Here is a 12,201-nt window from a genome sequence, read left to right on the forward strand (position 1 = left end):
TCTTCAGCCTCCCCTCCCTCCCACTTTTATCTTTCATCTAACGTATAGCCACACATCTAAATTTAATAACAACAAAATTCTGCCCGACCTATTAGGCCTTTTAACACATCTCTCTAGCGTTCAACCCCAACCAGCGATTTGCTAACAGCAATCTTATTAAGAATTAACGTCAAATGCGTATATATATTTTTTTCTTTTTTCTTTCTTTTTAGGTCCTAGCCACCAAAATCCCAGGAAACTAGGTGGCAGGGCCTGCCAGAGCAACTTGTCATGATTCTGGACACCCAGCTAGCCTCCACGTGGCGAGGTATGGGCAATATCGAGCTGGCGGACAATATGCCGGACAAACAATGGGCACAACATATCACACTGCACAGACATGGCCCACACACTTTCAAGTCTCTGGCTTGACAGTGTACTGTCCTCGATACAGCGAACACACGCAGAGATGGAAGAAATCTTAGGTGCCGTCTGACACGAACATACCTTATACCTTATGTATCTTTAACCCTTGATCATATTGCTATGATCAAGGGATGTTCTGGTTTGGGTACATTAGGTCTAAAGTGTTCAATACCGAAGCCGATTTTGCCCAAAGTTGTTGTCTTTGACGTGAAAAAGGATATCAAGAAAGAAGAACTAGTGAAAGAAATATGGACAAAAAATTTTCAGGACATGGGGTTAACTGAAAGTAAGTGCAAGGAAGGAATTGAAGTTTTAACAGTTAATAAATCTAAAGGAATGGACACGGAAAATTGGGTTCTTCAACTCAATATAAGCATGTGGAAAAGATGGAAACTAAAAAGTAGGCTATTAATTGGCTGGTCTGCTTGTAGGTATAAGGAAATTTTTCCGATCCCTCAATGTTATGCTGGTCTGCTTGTAGGTATAAGGAAATTTTTCCGATCCCTCAATGTTATAAGTGTTTGATGTTTGGCCATGTGGCTAAGTACTGTAAGAGGGAGATGCATTGTGGACACTGTGGAGAGGTAGGACATACCTTCCGAAATTGTATGAATAAAGAGAAGCAGCCTACTTGTTTCAGTTGCAGGAGGAACCGTGTGGAAGCGGGCCATGTTGCTGTGAGTAAGAATTATCCTGAATATAAAAAAGCATTGGAGATATACAAGAAAAAAATAAATTATGGGTGAAGGCATTAAAGTGCTACAACTAAATGCCCAAAGAGCAAAGAGTGTTGCTTCTCAAGTAAATTTATTAATGGAGAAGGACGATATAGCGGTGGCACTCCTACAAGAACCTTATGCAGTCTAAGAACAAGTACGATGTTACCCACAAAGATATAGTGTTAGCCGAGGGTGATTCGCCGAGTGCGGCTATTGTAGTTCGAACACCTGACATAGTTGTGACTAAGACCTTAACGCTATGTAACAAGAATGCAGTGTGTTGTGAGCTGGTGGGCTCATTTAGAAGGATCTACTTGGTGACATTATATTGCCAGCACTCTGGTAACATTGAACATGAAATTGAATACTCGGAAAAGTTAAAGAGATTGCTAAGTTCTGAGGGAGTTGTCATAGCTTTAGACTCTAATGCCAATTCTCCACTTTGGGGTGGGGTGAACTCCAACGATAGAGGATCTCTACTTGAGGAGTTTATAGCAGCCTCAAGGTGGGAGATATTAAATATAGCAGGACATCCACCGACTTATAACACGGTGCATGGTCAGTCCTACATTGATTTTACCCTAGCAACTGGTGTTGTAAGGAATAATATTGACAACTGGAGGGTTATGGAGGATTACACCACTAGTGATCATAATGCAATTCCATTTACAATATGAAGTCAAAATAAAAATAGGAACTGGTTTAATCTAGATCGGTTTTCTGATAAAACCGCATCATTTGAACAAAATTATGTTGATTTCGTAAATGAAGTTGAGTGGTCGGAGCTAAATATGGAAGAATATGTTTGTAAACTTAGTGATGTGCTAATACATGCTTGTAATACTAGCATGAAGAAAAGATATGTAACAAGTAGACCGGTCTTTTGGTGGTCTTCTAGATTAACTGTCTTAAGAAAAGAAGTTATAAAATTGAGGAGACAATGTCAGAGGCAACGTAGGCTAGGAAATTTGGATATTGTACAAGTTGAGTGGTCGGAGCTAAATATGGAAGAATATGTTTGTAAACTTAGTGATGTGCTAATACATGCTTGTAATACTAGCATGAAGAAAAGATATGTAACAAGTAGACCGGTCTTTTGGTGGTCTTCTAGATTAACTGTCTTAAGAAAAGAAGTTATAAAATTGAGGAGACAATGTCAGAGGCAACGTAGGCTAGGAAATTTGGATATTGTACAAAATTATATGAATCAATATAAATTAAAAAGACGGTTATATATAAAGGAAATAAATGATTCTAAAAATAGCCATTGGAAATTGTTTGTTGAGGAGCAGGGAGCTAGAGATCCATGGGGAACAATTTTTAAATTAATAATTCTAAGAAAAATTTAATGGACATTACTACTACGGTAGGAACTGAGGGCAATCAAACTTTAAATTGGAAGGATACTGTGAACAGGATACTGGACGATCTTTTTCCGAATTTGGAAGAAAATGAAGATATACCAATGCATGCTCAGGTTAGATGTGATAATATGCAATATCTGTCCCTCAATGAAGAATATGATTTTACATTAGATGAAGTGAGTCGCGCTGTGGACCAGGCAAAGGATGGTAAGTCACCGGGCTTAGACAAAATTGAGGTGTCTGTGTTGAAGAAGGCATTTATGCTGACTCCACAGATTATCTTAGAACTGTATAATAAATGTTTAAGAGCGGGTCTTTCCCTAAGAGTTGGAAGAAGGCCCAAGTGAGGTTACTACTAAAAGGCACGGATAGACTGCTCAATGACACAGGTGCATATCGACCCATTGCTCTCCTATCAGTAATGGGTAAAACATATGAAAGATTAATCATCAACCGTTTAACGATGATATATGAAAGTAAATCTATGTCCTCAGAAAACCAGTATGGTTTCAAAAAAGGTAGTGGAACTGAGGATGCTGTATATAGATTAACCAGAGCTGTTCGGAAGAGTGATGCTAGATATGTCCTGGCGGTATTCGTGAACTTCCATGGTGCTTTTGATCGACTCTGGTGGGAGAGCATCTTAGCACGAATAAAAAAAATGGAATGCTCAAACAGATTATACAGTATAATGCGGGATTACTTTAGTGATAGATCTATCCTTGTAACAACAAGATATGAACAAATATCAAGGAAGATCTATAGAGGATGCCCGCAAGGCTCGGTGATGGGCCCCTTTGCCTGGAATATGGTGCTTGACACCTTCTTGCAAAGAAGAATTGATGGGACAGAATGCATAGCGTATGCAGATGACGTGGAAATTTTAATCCATGGTGGCTCTAGGATGCAACTGGAAACTAGAGCAGGTGAAATTTTAGGTTCACTAGAAACCTGGACTAAAATAAATAAGTTAAAGATTTCTCTGGGCAGGACGGTACAAATGCCATTAAAAGGTAAGCTTAGTGCAAGCCGACCTCCCAACTTGCGGCTGGAGGGGGGGGGGGTTTGATTTGGTAGTTGTTGGCGCATCGGCTTCTGTGGCCATATTGCACCTCCCAAGGTTTTTGCAGTACTTTGATCCAAGCCCGAGGCGGGAATCGAACCCGCGACCTTTGGGTTGCCGGGCAGGTACTTTACCCACTCGGCTAGCCCGGTCGGCATGGGGGGGGAAACGATCAGATATGTGACAGTGGCTAAATATTTGGGCCTGCAACTTGAGAAAAGACTTTTCTTTACTGAACATGTCAAATATTTAAAGAACAAAATAAGATTATTGTATGCCAAGCTCCGAAGGGTTATACAGACCAATTGGGGTATTAAAGGAAGAGCATTAAATCTATTATACCAATGCTTATTTATACCAATTGTGACCTATGCCTCAGGGGTTTGGGTACATAGAATTGAAAATGTCATGGTTCAGAAGTACTTGGTTCAGGCTCAGAGATTTGCATTACTTGGAGTCACTGGAGCATGTAGGACTGTTTCCTCGGAGGCTTTACAGGTGGTTGCAGGGAGGATGCCAGCACCATATTAAGTTTTATTAAAAGGCCTAATTTTCCTCACAAAGAACAATGCGAGGGAAACTATATTGGGTGTGACATCTTGTCTCAGAGATGATCATGTATATACAAAGAACGATGTTAGAGAAGAAAAGAAAAGGTTTCCTAGAGGAAATTTTAACCTTGTGGCAAGAATCATAGATTGCTGCTAGCAAAGGCCAGCAAACGTTTTTATTTCTACTGAGAGTAGACATAATAGATACAAGACAAAGGCCTTGGCAGCAATTCGAGTTATAAGCCACTTTTATCTTAACCAGCCATGGATTGAATCAAAAACTATTTGAATTAAGATTAAGGGAAAATGGTCACTGCATATGCGGTGAAAATGAGACATCTAAGCATGTTATGCTAGAGTGTAACTATTATGGTGACCTTAGATCAACTTTAGAATGTCAAATTGGATTTTTGGAGGAAGACTGTCTTGGTGCCCTGTTCATTAGTAAGGAAAACATTTCTTATTTTAATGAATTTGTAGCTAAAGTTTTTAGAAGAAGAAATCAATTGACTGCAGACAGTAGAAGCTCGCCTCCTCGAGGCAGGGGCGGTAACTGCTCTGATTAGGATACATAATATAAAAAAATAAAATGTATTGCTTCTCAGAGCAGGCTAAGAGCTAATGTTGTTTAATTAAGCTATTAACATATTCTTTTTTTTGTTATTATTATATTAACAAATTTTAAAATGCTAACTTAGAGTTCTGCCGCCAAAAAAATATGTAAGACCCCAGCCACGGATGTGCTGTTGCACAGGGAGTGATAGGCTCTGGCATCTTAAATGGAATGTATCTTTAATACCCATATAATTTTCTGGTGAATATTTGAATTTATATGGATGACTATCCTGATACTCAAGGTTTTTTTATAATTTCCATATTGATCAATTATAATAGTAACAAAATGAAAATCTATTCTTTATGAAATTCATATTATTGCATTTTAAATTGTGCTTCAACAACCCCATATACTGGCAAATGAGGTCTCTTTCCTCTTACTTTCTTGAGCTCAGCTCTAAAAGCCATTTTGATTCACTATTTCACTATTTTGTAAACTAATAAGGATATGATTCAAGCAGATAAAGAGTCGTCTCTCTATATCTTAGGAAACTCTCTCTTGCCCACAGGAAAATGGATTCCCTCAATTCTGGACACTGACGCTGAGGTGCATGGAAGGGAAGACTAGATGACAGTTCCAATCTGTGAGTTGGAACACTAAGAGAAGCCCTAATATAAATAAAAAATTACATAATATTAAATGACAATTATTTACATAAAACTACAAATTTTTAAAGTTACCAACATTTCATTAAAATAACAAATGAATTTAAAACTAAGCAATTTATAGAAAAGTAAAGAGAACTGCAGATTTAAAAACAAATTTATAAAGATGTAATAATGAACAGCAGCTCTCAGAAACATTAACAAAGCCAAAATTTGAAGAAGCAATGATTGATCAAGGGAGTTATAAAAACAGGTTGTCAAATACAAGAGAGATAAGGGAAAAAACAACACACAACAATGAGCAGAGAAATTTCTGCAATACCATGACAATGGCATACAATGCAAGGAAACAGGTTTATAGAGTATCAGCCACAAAAAAAAAAAAAAAACCCTATGCTAACTGCTGATCCCCTCTAATAACTTGTCTAATCCTTCCTTAAATTCATTCAACCTACACGCTTCTGTATGCCAGATACGCCAGGTCATGTATAAGGGGGCATAAATTTTAAATCTATGTCCCCCCTACATGTGTTGTCCAAGAGAGAATAAAGATGCCACCTGTATATATTTTATCCAATCCATTTAAAGCTTTAAACACATAATGAGATCGCCTTGCAAGTGTCTAGTTTTCGGACCCTATAACACCACTCTTTGTGTGGTGTTGTAGGGTTTTAGGTGCATCATTGACTTAGAGCATACTGCACCATATATTTATGCCTGTAAATTGCATGTATTCTGTAGTTGATTTGTATGTTTCCTGTGCAAAAAACATTTTAGTTCCTAGGAGGGAAAACCCATGCAATCCTGAAACAGAATAACTTACCCATACTGTGAAAAAAGCCCATAAAAATTCCCGCATCACTGACAGGATTTGAACATGGGCCTTTTCAACCTGAAATCCTGGTGTAGGAGAGAATAATACTTATATGCACTGTGCTGCTCACAAAGGCACCACTCTTTCAATGCTATTCTTTGCATGCACATTATTTTTTGGAGGCAACTCTTCTAGAAATTACAAATTAAGACCTCTTGTATTAATTTTAGGACTTTAGCACCATTGTTTCTTCAACTAAATTCTTTAGCTATATTTTATGCTTCTACAGTACTCACCTCTGAAATCCGTATGGGTCAAGTGAAGAGAATTAAGAATTCATTAAGAAATTGTATTTAAAATAAAGCAAAGAATAGCCTTAAGGAAAGAAGAGATGCACTACTCTTTCCTCAGGCTGTCATACGTGAATAAACTATGATACGAGTTAAAATGCGAACTAAACCAAGACCCTTGACGTGGTACTTTCGAAAACATCATCGGTTGATTATATCGTGAAAAGAAGTGTGAACTCTTATAGTAAACTCAACTCCCAGGATGCACTGTTGAATCACACATAGAAAATTTAATTCATGTTAAATGCGATATTGTGAAAGGGTTGCTGGTAGGTAGTTTTATATTCAGAATCTCAAATGGTGAATTTTGTCAGAACCATTCAATGGCTAAGGCTTCATATTGTATTAATTTGTGACTAGAGTGTAGTTTAATTAAGGTTATTGCTGAATCTATTTGAGGGGTGTGGTTATGAGATTGTGCATGTTGGCTAAGCTCTGTTGCAGAATAGTTTAACTGAAAACTGTTATTGTGATAATAAACTCTAGCATTTGCAGTCTTGATTGATCCAAACTTAACAGTTGTGCTACCTGTATAGCATTCATCACAGTTGTTCTGACATTTAATAAGATATATTATGCCATTTGTGTCTTGAATATTGGAGTAAGAACAGAGTAACAAGTTACGAATCTTAAAAAATAGGAATGAAGAGAAGATTCTGAAAATTTATTTATGTTTTTTATACGACTGAAGATTTCGTGGAAGGGGAAAACACATTTTACCATAATAACATAAAAACCCACAGAATTCCAGGTGTCGGTATTATCACAAATTCAATAAGATTGAGTTTACTATTGTTTTTATTGTTTTATGGTTGTGCATTCCAGAAATCCGACCGGATCACATGGTATGGTCGGAGACAATCATAGGGTAATCTTGAGTGTTGTGGTCTCCTGTCCCGATTAAATGGCATGTTGTCCCAATTAAGCAAAGAAAACCCTGGCTATTTTCCCAATTAGGTCCTGTTCTTTAAGATTTGTCCCAAATAAACAGCTGTGCCAATTAATTGGTGGCCACAATAACTGAATCCACTGCTGTATTAGTAATGGCCACACGGTGCAAGGAAGCCTATGGCTTATACTGCACCAGACAAAAAAAAAAATTTTTTTTAATAATAATAATAAAATAACAAAAAAAAAAATAACAAAATGATAAGAATAAAATAATAATAATAAGAAAAAAATTTAATTTAATAAATAAGAGAAAAGGAAATGGACAACCTAAGCGTTTTCCTCCTCCCATAGGTAAATATCCAGCTGACCTTTGAATTTCCCCAAACTGTCAGCTTCTACCACCCATGATAAAACATCTAAAACAGCTAAAAAAAAAACATCCTGCAATTTAGTCTAAACATCCCCCCCCCCGAGTAACTTGAAATGCTAATTTTTTTCTTTATATAATAGACTACGGACACTATTTAACAAATATAAAGAAACGTATAGATACAATATTCAAGACACAAATAGCATAATATATCTTATTAAATGTCAGAACAACTACGATGCATGCTACACAGGTAGCACAACTGTTAAGTTTGGATCAATCAAGACAGCAAATACTAGAGTTTATTATCACAATAACAGTTTTCAGTTAAACTATTCTGCAACAGAGCTTAGCCAACATGCACAATCTCATAACCACACCCCTCAAATAGATTCAACAATAACCTTAATTAAACTACACTCTAGTCACAAAATAATACAATATGAAGCCTTAGCCATTGAATGGGTCTGACAAAATTCACCATTTGAGATTCTGAATAAAAAACTACCATCAACCCTTTCACCAATATGGCATTTAACATGTATTAAATTTTCTATACGTGATTCAACAATGCATCATGCATCCTGGGAGTTGTTTACTATAAGCGTTCGCAATTCTTTCCAGGATATAATCAACTAATGATGTTTTTGAAAGTCACATGTCAAGGGTCTTGGTTTAGTTCACATTTTAACTTGTATCATGGTTATATACACATATGACAACCTGAGAAAAGAGTGGCGCACCTCTTTTTTCCTTAGGGCTATTCTTAGCTTTATTTCAAATACAATTTTTTAATTCTATTCACTTCACTTGAAACATACAGAATTTGGAGGTGAGTGCCGTAGAAACAAAAGCTATAGCTAAAGAATTAAATTAAGACCTCTTAAGGTGTATTACTTTGAAAATTCATGGGCATGAAGGAATATATGAAAACAAAATTTCCTGTTGTTTGAAGTGCAAATAAGAAATGTTGGATGACACTGACAATTTAAAAGAGCTGCAAGAGGAACTGAAGACATTGCAAAAATGAAAAAGGTTCTTTTCAAAATTCTCATTATTCTGGACACTGCTCCTGGTTACACTGAATGTTGCAAACTCAGTGAACATATTCATGTGTTATTCCTCCTACCTAATGCCACACTGCTAATTCAACCCATTGATAAAGAAAGTCACAGCAGCTTTTAATTAATTATTACTATCTGCATAAAATCTTCTCCATCCTTATAAAATGGTACAATAAGCTTAACACTAAAGACTTTTGGGTGCCAGTTTATCAAGATGACAATTAAAATAATTCAAGAATAGTAAGTGGCAAAAACTGTGGCTTGAGGCTGTAAATAATAAAGTTGCAGACAATACCACAGAGAATGATGTCAATAGCATGAAGAAAGCCATTGTCAACATGGCCTTGGAAGATGGATTTTCAGGAGTTGACAAAGAAAATGTGGACAAGTTACTCGCTTTATTCCAGGAAGAACAGAGCAATGAAGACATGGCTTTGAATGAGAGTGACAGAGAGGAAGTAGAGCTAAGTGCTAAAGTGGTCAAGCCTATCAGAAAATGAATAATGAAGACTGTGTTCTTAGACTTTTACATTAATCCATGGTGCCATGGCTTTTATCTGTAAACATGACGAGGACACGATATGTTTAAAGGTGCAAAAGGAAGGCAAAAATTCCATGAATTGCTACAAGGAGGTCTACAATCAGAAGTTGAAGATGTCAATTCAAATAATCATCTAGAAGGTTTTTAAAGAGCAGCCTTCATATCAGCTCTCACATCTTACCCTTCCACTTCAGCTGAAAAGACTGCCACACAGTACACAGCTATAGTCACGTCCATCTTTGCCTAAGTCATCTGATGTAGATGACACAGGCAAAGATGAAGGTTTCTAATACTGACTCCAGCCAGCAACCTTAAGCTATGATCTAATCTATTCAAAATGTACAGTTTACTGTCTTAAATTTTTCTGCACTCTAAATTTCTCTAACGCTAACGTTTCCAGTTTATTAAATAAAACGTTGTAATAAAATGAGTATGCAATTTGTTTGTGCACTTTTTCTCTAAGATGGATGTATGAAAAGCAGTGCAATAATACTGTAGAAAATCTTGAAAGTTTGTATAATTCCTATTATTATGTGTTATATACATTATCATCTACATGTTTTCTTGATGCAAAGTGAATTTCAGGAATGTAATTCCTGCATATAATAAAAATCAACTGTACTAATCAAATTTCAGCACAGTAATAATGCAAATAAAGTGGGCTAATTTTCAGTAGTTTATTGCAATTCTTAAAGGATGTTTGGAAGTGTAAAACAGTTTTGGGAAATGATGCTAAAGGCACAAAAACAAATATATCTTATATAATCTATATTCAAGGATTTTCATTTATTTTTCATGACACATCAATAAACAGAGAGAGAGGTTGTTTTATATTTTTGTAAACTTGAATGCAAATATATACAAATAATTATTAACTTTCAGTTATAGGGAATTGTACCAAAAAATGATGACCACATTTCAATACATACATTGTAATATTTTTTTTCATGATCAAAAAAAGCTGTGTGAAGCATATCTTCACTTTTCACAGGAATTAATTTACACAGACTAAAACTTAAAATATATTTTAGTCTTAATCAGATATTCTAGATATACTTATAAAGCAAATTTATTTATGTTTAGGAAGAAATTTTAATACTTTTAATTTTTTTTTTTTTTTTTAACTAGGAAAGGAACAAACATAAATGTCAGGGGTGAGACGTGAGAAGCTAAGCTAGTTACCTTGATTTCTATATTACTATAGAATGAGACAAATATCATTCAAATTTTTGAGCACAATTAGCAGGTATCAATGATATCTGCTAGCTGGGCATTAATTACTTTCATTTTACATAATAATTAACAAATTTTTATATTTTGTGGGTAGGAATGGCAAAAGCAATACTCCAACAATGAGATTATTATTAACATACTGAAATTGGGAAGGAGGAAAAATTAAAGGTTAATTAAAAGAATTAAAAAAAAAATTAATGTCTGGCTAGTCGATTCAGAGATATCTGCCAGCTGTGCTCATAGATATGAATGATAACTACTTATTGTGTTCAATTTGTGTGATTATATATTATTTTTTGTGAAAGCATATATACTCTAATTATGGAAAATGATAGTTCTATATTAGGGATGGTCTTTTACAAAGGTATTTTAGCATTATAGGCATATACACTGAGTGATCACTGAATTATGACCACCTATCTAATACTTTGTAGGTCCTCCTTTTGCCCTCAGTACAGCAGCTATCCAATGTGGCATTGATACAACACGATGTCAGAATTGTTCGGGAGGTATGGCCAACCAAGCTGTGTGTAATGCAGGTATGGAGGTGACTGGTGTATGCAAACAGCTGATATGCCTTTCCATAGTGTCCCACAAGTGCTCTATGGGATTGATATCAGTGGAGTTCGGAGGCCAATTGATATGCTGGAAGTCAGAACTGTGTTCCTCAAACCATTATTCCTACACATCATGTGCCCAATGGCTTGGCGCATTGTCATCTTGGAAGACACCATTGCCATTTGGGAAAAAGTGTAATATAGCTGCATGTACACAGTCAGCAAGCAGTTGATGATGGCAGAGACCAGTGATATGTTGTTCCACATGAACCAGGGGTCCAAGTTCCTGCCAGTGAAACATGCCCCATACCATACAACCGCCTCCACCGGCCTGCACTTTTGATACCATGCATGATGGATCAAGAGCCTCATGTTGTTGACGCCAAATCTGTACATGACCATCCACGGTGTGGAGTAAATAACTTGACTCATCCGACCAGCACACCTTCCAGTCTTCTAACATCCAACTTGCAGGCTCTTTGCACCAGGTGAGTCTTTTATGCCGATGAACCTTGGTTAGGAGAGGATGCTGCAGGGGCTGTCTGTTGGTATAGCCCATACGTGCGATGCATGGTCATGCCAGATATTGTTCTGGGTTGGCCCATGTTGTATTGGGTAGTCAACTCTTTAACAGTGCTGTGCCTATTTGCCTGTATGAGTCATCGGATACAGAACTCACCCCTAACATCAACCTTTCTCTGACCTTTGCAGTTTAGCCATCGGGTTGTTGTTTGACCATTTTGACGCCAGTCCTGGTACACTTTAACAACGGTGGCTCTCAAACACCCCGCCAGTTCAGCTGTTTGGGAAATTGAGGCACCAGCTTGTTGAGCTCCCACAATCTGTCCTTTATCAAAGTCTGATAAATCCTTCCTTTTACCCATCATGCTCGGAATTTTACTACCTACTGAACCACTGACACCTTATCTATGCTACGTAGGTTGACTAACTGTGCACTCTCGTACCTCATGTGGTTAATGGGTCGCATTCAGTTTTCATAGGGGTGGTCATAATTCAGTGATCACTCAGTGTATATTGTTAAGCTCAATAAAGATGTA

At 36.6% G+C, this 12,201-nt stretch overlaps 1 protein-coding gene across 1 annotated transcript in view; it reads right to left on the reverse strand.

The window, feature by feature from the left end:
• Positions 1-5,154: 5,154 nt before the first annotated feature.
• LOC150086766 (vezatin-like) overlaps positions 5,155-12,201 on the reverse strand; it is a 46,412-nt gene continuing 39,365 nt past the window's right edge. Inside the window, exon 6 of the mRNA XM_090372251.1 lies at positions 5,155-5,326. Within this exon, the coding sequence (XP_090228377.1) occupies positions 5,155-5,326 (172 nt within the window). The remainder of the gene's footprint in view (positions 5,327-12,201) is intronic.

Source organism: Mastigoproctus giganteus, chromosome 4, assembly GCF_048544385.1.
Source record: "Mastigoproctus giganteus isolate SK-2022 chromosome 4, ASM4854438v1, whole genome shotgun sequence".
Lineage (NCBI taxonomy): Eukaryota > Metazoa > Arthropoda > Arachnida > Uropygi > Thelyphonidae > Mastigoproctus > Mastigoproctus giganteus.